The sequence below is a fragment of the Geotrypetes seraphini genome, chromosome 17 (assembly GCF_902459505.1).
Source record: "Geotrypetes seraphini chromosome 17, aGeoSer1.1, whole genome shotgun sequence".
Classification (NCBI taxonomy): Eukaryota; Metazoa; Chordata; class Amphibia; order Gymnophiona; family Dermophiidae; genus Geotrypetes; species Geotrypetes seraphini.
In genome coordinates, this window is record NC_047100.1 from 12,137,253 (window position 1) to 12,150,306 (window position 13,054).

The window sequence follows — 13,054 nt, forward strand, 5'->3', positions numbered from 1 at the left end:
TTTTTAAGGGCGTGCGGTTAAGATCCGCAAGATCAGTCCTGGGAGCGGGTAGTGATAACTTTGCAAGCTGATGGAAACGTGCCCTGTCTTACATTAGGTCTGCAAAATCCACGCGACCGTACGTGAATTGGCAGCACTTCGGAAATGCTCGCAAAGGGTCTTTCCCCCTTGACGTCACCTGGGCATTCGCATTCCAGCCCTCGGCTGAGCTCCCGAGGAGGACGTGCCCCGCCCAGGCCACGCCCCTGACTGGAAGCTGGCCCTGGCGGCAAACTACCTCAGACGGCAGCTCGCGCGCCTTGGAAAACAAGCTGAGACAGAGCGAGCGCCGACGAGGAGGGAAAACGAAAGGGTTTCGGGCTTCTGCGAAGGGAAAGAGAGCGAAACGGCGCGACAGCCCAGCGGCATCTCCCACCAGCCGTTCCTCTCCTCCATGGCCGCTGAAACCGACGTCATGGAGCTCAACGGCAGACTGAGAGACGAACCGGAGCTGGCGGATTATGAGGTAATGAACGGGAGGGGGAGGAAGCCGCGGCGTCCCCACTCGACGCTTTTTTAGGGAATGCTGCTCACACGGCAGGTGTTCCTCCGCGGTCCGACAAAGAGTCCGAGGGGCCGGTCACCATGGCAAAGATTTCCCGTCAGGTGTCGGGGCCGCGGGGGGGATTCCCGGCGCGCGCGCGATCTGCCCAACGCTGTCGCGTGCCAGCAATTTCGACGCTCGGGGACTTTCCCAACTGTTTACTAATGTGCTCTAACGCCGTTATCCTGCGTGGAGAAAACGGACCTGTACGACGACGTACACGAACAGCCGTTAGTCATTTTGGCTGGCTATGGATCTTTAAGTGCACTTGCGAATTAAGCCTATGTTTGGGGAAGTTGGAGTGAGTTGATAGGATTTAAGTTTTTACGTTGTGACACCATTGGAGTCTTGTGAGCTGTTCTTGTTTGTAGTCTCTTAACTACTTGGTGGGTCTGTTTTTTTTGTGTGACTTTTATGTTTTTATATTTAAGACAGCCAATGACCCTACAAGACTCCTGAGGAAGGCATTTTTTTGTCTTGCTTAAACATGGTGCACGCTGGGTCATTTTTATTTTGTACATTATTTTGATGTTTATCCTGTGAGTCACTTGTAACTGTTTAAGGTTATCATTTTTTAAGTTATTTGGATGCTTATTAAACTACAGACTGGTACATTCGATTTTCTGTTCCACAATCTTTTTGTTGTTTTGGTCCTAAAAAAAAAAAAATGCCGGCAGCGATGGCCTTCTGAGCATGCCGCTGGTAACACGGCGGCTGCCTGGAGGGAGCCCTGCCCTTTGCTCCGCCCCATTTCCCGACTCCGCGGGTCACTCGGACATCACCCCTGACGTCTAAGGCGCTAGCTGCGTCCTCATTGGGTGGGTCGGGGAATGGGGGCAGAGCTTTCCGCCTGCGAGAGATTCAAATACTGACCGCCAGGGAGCATCGGAACCCTTTTCCTCCGAGCTTCCGGCGCTCAGGCTGCTTCTGCGGCCCCAAGGCTCTTTTAAAGAACCACAAGGGCTGCTTCGGACAAAGGCTCTTTTAAGAGCCACAAGAACTGCTTCCGCAGCACAAAGGCTCTTTTAAGAGCCACAAGAGCTGCTTCCGCAGCACAAAGGCTCTTTTAAGAGCGCAAGAGCTGCTTCTAACAAAGGCTCTTTTAAGAGCCAAAAGAGCTGCTTCTAGCAAAGGCTCTTTTAAGAGCCACAAGAGCTGCTTCCGCAGCACAAAGGCTCTTTTAAGAGCGCAAGAGCTGCTTCTAACAAAGGCTCTTTTAAGAGCCAAAAGAGCTGCTTCTAGCAAAGGCTCTTTTAAGAGCCAAAAGAGCTGCTTCTAGCAAAGGCTCTTTTAAGAGCCAAAAGAGCTGCTTCTAGCAAAGGCTCTTTTAAGAGCCAAAAGAGCTGCTTCTAGCAAAGGCTCTTTTAAGAGCCAAAAGAGCTGCTTCTAGCAAAGGCTCTTTTAAGAGCCAAAAGAGCTGCTTCTAACAAAGGCTCTTTTAAGAGTTGCTTCTAAGCAAAGGCTCTTTTAAGAGCCACAAGAGTTGCTTCTAAGCAAAGGCTCTTTTAAGAGCCACAAGAGTTGCTTCTAAGCAAAGGCTCTTTTAAGAGCCACAAGAGCTGCTTCTAAGCAAAGGCTCTTTTAAGAGCCGCAAGAGCTGCTTCTAAGCAAAGGCTCTTTTAAGAGCCGCAAGAGCTGCTTCTAAGCAAAGGCTCTTTTAAGAGCCGCAAGAGCTGCTTCTAAGCAAAGGCTCTTTTAAGAGCCGCAAGAGCTGCTTCTAAGCAAAGGCTCTTTTAAGAGCTACTTCCGCCGGGACTGGAGCACCCCGCACGTCTGCAACTGACTCCAGCTGATCACCATGTGGAAGGGCTGCTCCTGCTTCCAGCCTTGCCGCATGTTTAGCGGTTGCACGTGGCCCAGCACAGAAAAAGCTCCGATCCCCCAGAGCACTTCATCGGGACTCCACTTCGCTGGGACCGCTCTTCCCTGCAGTGTCCGTGGGACAGAAGAGCAGACTTAATCAGGACCTAGTCAAGAGGGTTGTTTTGATTCTAAAAAAATGCAAATGGATTGAGTAAGGTGCAAGAGAAATCATGCATTCATAAGAATCTCATGGTGGCTTCAATCATAGGTTCTTGCTTGTCCCTAGTAGTAGGCTAAGACCACAAATTAATTTTCAATGGACCATGCCTTTTAAGTTTTCACTCAACTGAAGCTGAATTAACTGTAATATATAAAGACTCCATAATACAATGATAGTTTCTATGTAGTGTTTCCCAGGACCTGTAGTGGCTTGTTTTAAATACTGTATTTCAAATATAATTTTTCTTGAAATGCACCAGAAACATAGTATTTTCTAGGCTTTCATATCCCAAACCACAATAAGCATTTCCTGGTGAAACCCTGCTATCTGTACTGTATCATCTGTATATACTGTAATATGTAACCACTTTGATTGTAACCATAGAAAGACTGGTATATCAAAGCCCATCCCTTTTCCTTTACATCTACAATTCACTTCTGCGCATTTCCCCCTCTTCCCTGCTTGTCACTTGATGTGCACTCAATTCAAATCTTTGCTCTTGAAACCATGGTTGCAGCTTCATATTTAAGTATTTATACATGAGAGCATGGTGAGGATTTTTATTACTCTGGCATCATGTCTTGCATACACCACATCTAGCCTCACCATTTACATAAGTTCTCTCATTCTCCACATTCTCTTTTGTTGTGGTATGTTTGTTCAGGCATCTGCTATACCTCCTTTCATTCAAACTAGTTTATTTAACCAGTAAACACAATGTACATAAAGAAATGGAAATGCTTAGCTCTATCAAGCTTATTTTGACAGAGTCCCAAATACTTAAAGTATGCATGTATCATAGTTTAAACATTAAGGTATTAAGAACTGTTTGTATTTGTTTTGAAATAGTAATACTTCAAGCAGGGCTTACAATGTAGGGAGGAGGAACTCGGGGCTAATTTTGAAAGAGGGAATGAAACATTTATATTGGTATGATAGAAGAAGAAATGGATGGCAATTTAATGGAAGATATTCATAAAGTTGGAAGGAAAGGGAGCTACTATTAATATGTTCAGTCAGCTGTAATGTTGACTTGGTCATTCTGACCATGGTGTCATTTTAGAAAGAGGAATCCCTTGGATTTTCTCCAGAAGGAATTGTTTTAGCAGCTAGTAGAGAAACAAAATATAGGAGAAGGTGATAACTGGATGTGGTGCTTATGAATGGGGAAAGTGTTACTGATTTTTTTGTGTTATATACTGACTTTCCCAAAGAGACTGAGAGCTGTGTACAATAGAACATAGACATTATAATATAACTAGTGTTTAAGCCCGTTACAATAACGGGTGCTAGAGTAGATGTCTGTATGTCTGTCTTTTGTTTTGTTTTTTTATTTGTCTCTCTCCCTGAACGCTGTTTGTCATTCTTTGTGTCTGTGTCTCTCCCTGGTCCCCTGTCTGTGCGTCTTACTTTCTGTGTGTCTCCCTGGCCCCCCTGCTTGCCAAAGCAGCCCCCTTTCCCTCTCCCCCTGTTCTGCAATGCCTACCTGCTCCGTTGCCCCTTTCTGTTCCCCTCCCCCCCCATGATTGCTGTCTGCACTCAGCACAACCTTGCCACCAAAACAGCCCCTTTGCTCACGCCTACTACTTATGGGGAATTCAGGAAACGCCTAAAAACATTTGTTCCTGAAGTATCTAGGTAGCTGACCCGTACAACTCTTTCTCCTCAATAACTGATCCCTTGAGCTGTTAATCACTAGCTTTCACCTCTGTTAAGTTCAATCAATTTGTACCATCTTTTAATCTTTGTAAACCGCATAGAACTTCATGGTCCTGCGGTATATAAACTGTTGCTATTATTATTTATTATTATTAGGAGGTCATCTCCATCATTTTTACCACCAGTGGGAGACCCATTACATCCAACCTCTGGGTGCTGTCAATCAGGTAAGGATACTCTCTTCATTTCACTCAGGTTCCACCAGAACTTCCTCCAAGAGAGTATCCTTCCAATCCATCCCAGACCGCCCTTCTTCAGGAAGCTCAAGCTCTGCTTCGTCTCTGTGCCATTGAGGAAGTTCCCTTGGAACAGCGGAGCAGGGGGTTTTATTCCTGTTACTTCCTAGTTTCAAAGAAGGCAGGCGATCTGAGACCCATTTTGGATCTCAGGGCTCTCAACAAATTTTTAGTCAAAGAAAAATTTTGCATGTTGTCCCTGGCGTCCCTATACCCTCATATAGATCAGAACGATTGGTTATGTTCTCTGGATCTCAAGGAGGCTTATACTTACATCCTCATTCATCCGATTCAGTATCTCAGATTTTGGGTGGGGAATCTGAATTACCAATACAGAGTGCTACCCTTTGGCCTGGCTTCATCTCCCAGAGTGTTCATCAAGTGCCTGGTGGTGGTAGCAGCAGTTCTAAGGAACCATGGTCTTCAGGTGTTCCCCTACCTAGATGACTGGCTCATCAAAGATTCAACATCTCAGGGTGTTATTGTAGCGACCCAATGGACTACGTGGTTCCTAAAAAGCTTGGGATTCTAAATCAATTTTCCCAAATCCCAACTTCAGCCCTCTCAGAATCTACAGTTCATCGGAGCTGTTCTGGACACTACCCAACTAAGAGCATTCCTTCCGCAACAACGTCTGGAGGCTCTTCTTCAACTCTTGTCATGCAGTGTCTTCCCGTTCTTCAATCTCAGCGAGACACATGATGGTACTCCTAGGTCACATGGCCTCCACAGTACACGTGACTCCTTTTGCTAGACTTCACCTCAGAATTCCTCATCTCAGTGGACGCAGGCTTGCGACCCATTCTCTCGACACATTAGTCACTCTTTCGTTGAAACAGTCTCTCCGCTGGTGGCTGCTCTCTTCCACTCTCTCCAGAGGCTTTCTGTTTCAAATGCCCCCTCATCAGAAGGTCCTCACAACAGATTCCTCAACCTACGCTTGGGGGGCTCATCTCGATTGTCTCCATACTCAAGGCCACTGGACCAGTACGGATCATCAGTGTCACATCAATCTGTTGGAACTCGGAGCGATCTTCAATGCTCTCAAAGCTTTTCAACATCTTCTTCCTGACCAGGTAGTCCTCATTCGGACAGACAACTAAGTCGCCATGTACTATGTCAACAAATGGGGGACGGACGGAATCTCCCTTCCTTTGTCAAGAAGCTCTGAAAGTTTGGGACTGGGCAATCCTCCACAACACCTTCCTCAAAGGTGTCTACATCCAAGGGGTGAAAAACTGTTTGGTGGACAAATTGAGTCGTCTTCTGCAACCTCACGAATGGATACTCAATTCTTCACCTCTTCATCAAATTTTTTCGCAGTGGGGAACGCCTCAGATAGATCTCTTTTCATCTCCCCACAACCACAAACTGCCTCAGTTCTTCTCCAGGATATATTCTCCTCATCGCCTTGAGGCAGATGCTTTTCTACTGGAATGGACAAATCTTTTTCTGTGTGTATTCCCTCCATTCCCTCTCATTCTCAAAACTCTTGTCAAGTTGAAGAATGATCATGCCACCATGATTCTGATAGCTCCTCGGTGGCTGAGACAACCTTGTACTCCCTTCTACTTCAACTCAGCAGCAGGGAGCCATACCTTCTACTAGTTTTTCCGTCTCTGCTTACACAGAGTCAAGGATCTCTACTTCATCCCAACCTGCAGTCTCTACACCTGACAGCTTGGTACCTGTCAAATATAACTCCTCTTCAGTTTTCTCAACCTGTGAGAGACATTATAGAGGCTTCTAGAAAGCCTGCCACTAGACAATGCTACACCAATAATGAACTAGATTTTCTACATGGTGCATCTCTCATGAAAAGAAGCCTCAAGATTCCTCCTTATTGTCTGTTCTAGATTATCTTTTACACTTATCCATCTCTGGCCTCAAGTCTACATCGATCTTAGTCCATCTCTGTGCAATTGCTGCTTTCCATCAGCCTATTGAAGGGAAACCCATCTCTGCTCATCCGGTGGTTTCCAGATTTATGAAAGGACTTTTCAATGTCAAATCCCCTCTCAAACCGCCTCCAGTGGTTTGGGATCTCAATGTTGTTCTTGCTCAATTGATGAAGCCTCCATTTGAACCAATGTCTACGGCTCATCTGAAGTATCTTACTTAGAAAGTGGTTTTTCTCATTTTCCTCACATCTGCTTGAAGAGTGAGCTGCAAGCATTAGTTGCTGATCCACCTTTCACAGTTTTCCATCATGACAAGGTGGTCCTCCGTACTCATCCTAAATTCTTACCTAAAGTTTCAGAATTTCATCTCAACCAATCTATTGTACTTCAGTGTTTTTTCCAAGACTTCATTCTCATATTGGAGAATCATCCCTTCATACTCTGGACTGTAAGCGTGCTTTGGCCTTTTACTTGGAACACACCAAACCACACAGAACTGCTCCTCAACTTTTTGTCTCCTTCGATCCAATCAAGTTGGGACATCCAATCTGTAAGTGTACCATCTCTAACTGGATGGCTACTTGTATCTCTTTCTGCTATGCCCAGGCTGGACTACAACTACAGAGTTGAGTCACAGCCCACAAAGTCAGAGCCATGGCAGCTTCAGTAGATTTCCTCAGATCTACACCTATTGAGGAAATTTGCAAAGCTACTACCTGATCCTCGGTTCATACTTTCAGCTCTCACTATTATCTGGAAGTTTTCTCCAGACGGGATGGCCATTTTGGCCAGAGGGTATTACAAAATGTATTCTCCTAAGTTACCAACGCTCCCACCATCCCATTCTGATTAGCTTGGAGGTCACCCATATGTTGAGAATAGGCTGCTGTCTTCTTATCTTGGGATAAAGCACAATTACTTACCGTAACAGTTGTTATCCAGGGACAGCAGGCAGCTATTCTCACAATCCACCCACCTCCCTTGGTTGGCTTCTTTTCTAGCTATCTGAACTGAGGAGACTCGCCCTGTGCTGGGCAGGAAGGCACTCGTGCATGCGCAGTGCGGCAGACTCAAAACTTCTACATTTCTACAAGCAAGTGTGCTTGCAAGGCTGTCCGCATCTGGGCTCTGTGGATGACGCCACCTATGTTGAGAATAGCTGCCTTCTGTCTCTGGATAACAACTGTTACGGTAAGTAACTGTGCTTATTGCTAATTATAGGAAAAGATCCATTAACTGAAGCAGAGCACATGAAGAAGATAGCTTTATATTTCTTGCTAAAAAGCTACCCTTTTTTTCTGATTTAAGAGTGCTGCAATGAGCTAATTCTTGAATGAGGTGCATTAAGCAAGCAAGGTTCATGAAAAAATATATATATTGCATATATAACTTCATTCCCAAAAGGTTAAAAACAGAAAAAAGAGATACAGATCTCAGCATGCCTTCTAGTTCATTGCAAATGGAGGTTTCCAGCTGCACAATGGTGATCTCATTGTGAGATCTTTAAGGTGCACCTGGAAGGTAGAATGCCACAATTAAAATAAAGAACTGACCATTCTTGGGATTCAAACCCATGACCTTTGGAAGATGGGAACAGGGATTTTACCCATTGAGCCACAGCAGCTTCCGTTCAGGTGCTTCTTCCTCACATGTGATATGATACCTTAGGGATCTGCTACGGTATGATCTCGGGTATCGTATCACAGCCACTTGAAAGAAAGCAGCTCTAGCTCACTGGTTTAAAGCACTGCTTTCATTGTCCAAAGGTCATGGGTTTGAATCCCAAGAATGGTCAGCTCCCTATTTTAATTGTGGCATTCTACCTTCCAGGTACGCTTGATTGTAATTTGCAGCTGCCGCTATTGGGCAGGTTCAAGGCCCAGTTAAAAGCTGCACTCCTTTGAGAGTGCTTTCAACTCCTAACTCCTTTCACCTTGGGTTCTGCATCCCCAACCCTATATGTTTGTCTGTCCAAGTTAGATTGTAAGCTCTTCAAAGCAGGGACTGTCTATAAATGTCAAAATGTACAGCACTATATAAGAGATGATTAGTAGTAGTATTTGGCTTTCTTTTTCTATACCGCAGCTACCAACTCTGGATTACTGCAGAATAACAGAGTGTGATCTTGCCTGACTTTTATCTTCAGTGCATATCGTTCCTGATTGGCTTGGCTTTCTTTATAGAGCAAGGACAAGACAGTTGCTTAAAAAGCCTGGATAGCAAAATTGATTTTTTTTTGTCACCAGATTCATGTGTCCTGCTCTTAAAAGGTTCTGGGTCATTAACCCTTCTCCCCAGAGCTCACAGCTCATTCCTCTTCCACCCTTAGGAGCTCCTGTTGCAGCATGCAGTCAACTTCTTCAACACACAACCAAGCCAATACACCGTGCCCCCTTCTAGCCATCACACTCATACTCCCCGTGATGGCATACCACATACCCATCATCACTGGCCAGGGTCGATATGGAGACCTAAGAAGCTGCTACCGTGCAAAGCCCAAGATAACCTCATAAAGATCAAAACTGACACATACGCCCCCATTGCACACAATGTCGCAGCAGCCCTAGTGAATGCCAGATCCATAAGCGACAAAAACCTCGTTCCCACAGATGCCATCACAGAGTACAACTGGGACCTCCTACTAGTGACGGAAACATAGCTCAAAGACAACGATGGAGCCACCTTGGGTGCGTTATGCCCTCAAGGCTACCAAGCATTGGCATGCTCCCATCCCAACAAGAGAGGGGGAGGGGTGGCAACGATCACCAAATCCAAGTTAAACCCACACCAAATACACTCCATTACACTACCAGACCGAGAATGCCTCATTTTCTCAATAGGCCACGACAAAAAAATTACAATCATACTAGTCTACAGAGCACCCTCTTCTCCTATGTCTGCTCTCGACGAACTGCTAACCATTATAAGCAACCTGTCCGTAATCCATAAACAAATCGTATTCCTAGGTGACCTCAACTTTGCGGACTACCCAGAAGTCAGGAGCGCCCCATGAGATTTCATCAAAACACTCTCAGATCCGGGACTCACTCAACAAGTCACCTCCAACTCATTCCTCTGGAAATACACTGGACCTAATCTTTCTCCTAGATGGCCCACAAATTGACCAGAAAACATCCTCGCCAACAAACATCATGGTCCCCTGGACCGATCACCATATAATCACGTTCAGCCTGCACACTAGAGTTAAAGAGGCAACAGACTGAACAAATTCCCAGGAAACAATTACGTTCGACCCAAAATCAGTAAACCCAACTAGGCACTAACTCCCTAGAAGAGAAGGCACTGACCTGGCACTCAGGCATTAAAACACTCTGTGAGAACCTAGCAAAAAGTCAAGGTGACTAAACCTAACTCACGACCATTCTCTTCACCCTGGTTTACAGAAGACCTGAGAGTACAAAAAAGGAGAGTCAGAAAAGCAGAAAATACTTGGCGCAAAACTCTCAGTGACCAGGACAAATCCTCCTGGAAAAACTTGTTGCAAAACTAGCCACACTTGAAGCAAAGAAAGCTCATTTCACTGCTCTACTATCTAAGGTCCCAAGCAGATTGAAGGCCATCTTCTCATTAACGAAAAACCTATTCTCCTTATCCCAAGGTCCAATGCATTCCCTGCAAATGAACCTGGACTGCGAATCCTTCTCCACCTTCTTCCACGACAAAATATCAAAGATACGTGCAAATCTGGACTCTGAGGCCAAAGCACTCCCATACATCCCAGAGACTGCCCAAGATGACAGTCCACCCAAGATGGAAACCTTGAACAGTTTCAAACCGATCTCCCATAACGACCTCAAAACCATAATCAACTCCATACGCCCCGCAACCTCGATCCTGGGCCCATGTCCCTCCACTACACTGCTGAACACAAACGAGATATTCCTGGAATCCATCCTACCCCTAATAAATGAGTCCCTTATGACAGGTGTAGTTTCATGGAGCTGGAAATCAGCCATAGTAAAACCACTCCTGAAAAAAACAACCATGGACCCAAACAACCCAAGCAGTTTCAGACCTGTCTCAAACCTCCCATTCATCTAAACAAATATTGGAAAAGACTGTACTCACGCAATTGCAAGACTTCATGGAGACAAACGCCAGCCTCTCCAACTTCCAATCGGGCTTCGGGAAACACCACATCACAGAAACTGCTTTTGGACATCCTAGATGACTGCTGGAAAATCCTAGATGACAGAAATTATGCATTTCTGGTACTATTAGCCCTTAGTGCCACCTTCGGCACCATAGACCACTCTCTCCTCTTGTCCAGGCTAAAGTCCATTGGACTCCGTGACAACGCACTTCAATAGTTGTCTTCATTCCTGAATGACAAATCGCATAGTCCTACTAGGAAAATCCTTATCTGAACTCAAACCACTCCACTATGGAGTGCTTCAGGGAGCCTTACTTTCACCTCTCCTCTTCAACCTCTATGTCAAACCAGTACTGGACATAGTGGGAAAACACCGGCCAGAATCCACTCCTTCGCTGACAACCTACAACTCTATCTTCCCCTAGGCCATCACCGAGACACACAAATCAAAAATCTCCAGTTTTGCTTAACTGAAATAAAGACTTGGATGACCGTAAACAAGTTACAGTTAAATGAATCCAAGACAGAACTTCTCTGGATCCACAAAGATTTATGCGTATACCCCTGTCCGTCCTTTTCCTGGGCCACAAACACCCTTACACCCAAAGACAACGTCCGCAGCCTAGGAGTAACTCTTCACTCTAATTTATCAATGACAGATCACGTATCCAAACTAGTATCATCCTCCTACTACCTCTGCCAGCTAAAAACCATATGTGCCTTCTTCTCAGAACCTGAATTTGCCCAACTACTCTACGCTTTTGTTCTATCCCGCGTAGACTATTGTAACACTCTACTAGTGGGCCTGCCTACCAAAACTCTCTCCCACCTCCAAAGGGTGCAAAACGCTGCAATCTGCCTTCTGAAAAACCTAATTTCTTTATAATGTCACTGGGGTACTAATAGTTAAATACTAGTGGAAGTCAGAAAAATATTAGAGTTCAAACAAAAGAACTGTCTTCTCATTCAAATTGGTAACCAAACTTCAGGATTGCAACCGTCACATTTGAAAATCACTCAGAGGTATAGAGTTCTTCAAGAAGAGAGTTGCGCCCTCTTTTAAAGGTACTCTTTTAAACCGGACAGCTGATGCTATGTTTTCTCTGACAGTTTAAATTCTCAGCACCGACAGCGTTCTTTTGACGATGTTACCACATCGCAAACTTGAAGCATTCTATCAGCATTGAAAAGGTTTTTCAGTTTACATATAATAGGGTCTCCTGAAGAAGGAATCGAAACGGGGCCACGTAGAGACCCCGAACCTGTTATAAACTGAATTATCAAGCTGCTCTCAATTTTCTCACAGAGCGATGTTCATTTGAAAAGATTTGTAAAGATAAGAAAAAACAAAGTATTTTCATACAAGTGTTTGAAAGACTGTAAAGACATTTATTTATTTATTTATTTTTGTAATCAAACTTGGAGCGTAACCAGCACTAATAAAGTTGCAACGACTGAAAAGTATACTTTGGTTCATCACTAGAGGGCGCAACTCTCTTCTTGAAGAGCTCTATACCTCTGAGTGACTTTCAAATGTGACGGTTGCAATCCTGAAGTTTGGTTACCAATTTGAATGAGAAGACAGTTCTTCTGAAAAACCTAAGCATCCGCGACCATGTTACTCCTGCATTAGCTTCCATGCACTGGCTGCACCTTCAAGGCCCTGCTCCTCACTTTCAAAACCTTCCATGAAATGATTCCGTACTACATGAAAACTAAACTACAAATCTACTTCCCAAAGCGACCACTGAGGTCCCAAGGAGAAAAACGACTGACCATACCTTCTGGCTGCTCCCTCAAAACTGAAACTGCCCGCAAACGCTCCTACTCACATTTCATACCCAAACCTTGGCACACGATCCCAACATCTCTCAGATCACTAACCCAGCGCCTTAAAGTCATTCACCCTGAAATGCCACCCAGTCAACGCACCTATGACACTTAATCTCAGCAGATGCTACTTAGTGCATATGTTTTATTGTCATGTCTATATTGTAATTTATGTAAACTATGTCATCTCTGCTCTGGATTATTATGGATGAACTTTGTAACCCGTTCTGGGCTCCTTTGGGAGGATGGGCTAAAAAAATTGAATGAATGAATGAAAATCACTACCAAAGGTACCGGTAAGTGTAATACTAAGCATAATATCTGGAGTGGGAAATACAGTAAAACCTTGGATTGTGAGTAACTTGGTATGCAAGTGTTATGTAAGACGAGCAAAATGTTTGATAAATTTTAACTTAATCAGCGAGCATTTTCTTGCAATACGAGTACTCAATGCGCGCCACGTCATCACAGTATGCACAACAGCTGAACGTAGCAATTAAGCGTATTTACCCACAGTACAATATACCCAAGCCCAATACATCCTGGCCTTGCCTTCACTGTTGCACAGTCCCTGAACCCCTACTCATTCTGCCAGTGTCCAATTCCATCCCATTTGACTCAAAGTCTACATAGTCCTACCCAGTTCCC

The 13,054-nt window shown here is 44.7% G+C and overlaps 1 protein-coding gene across 2 annotated transcripts in view; it reads left to right on the forward strand.

The window, feature by feature from the left end:
• Positions 1-219: 219 nt before the first annotated feature.
• The window catches only part of NINJ1 (ninjurin 1), a 61,726-nt gene continuing 48,891 nt past the window's right edge, over positions 220-13,054 (forward strand). The window contains exon 1 of one of the 2 annotated variants that reach the window (XM_033926585.1): positions 220-505. In XM_033926585.1, the coding sequence (XP_033782476.1) occupies positions 434-505 (72 nt within the window). In that variant the 5' untranslated portion in view covers positions 220-433. Of the gene's footprint in view, positions 506-700; positions 885-13,054 lie in introns of those variants that run through there. The other variant, XM_033926586.1, reaches the window with a different exon arrangement.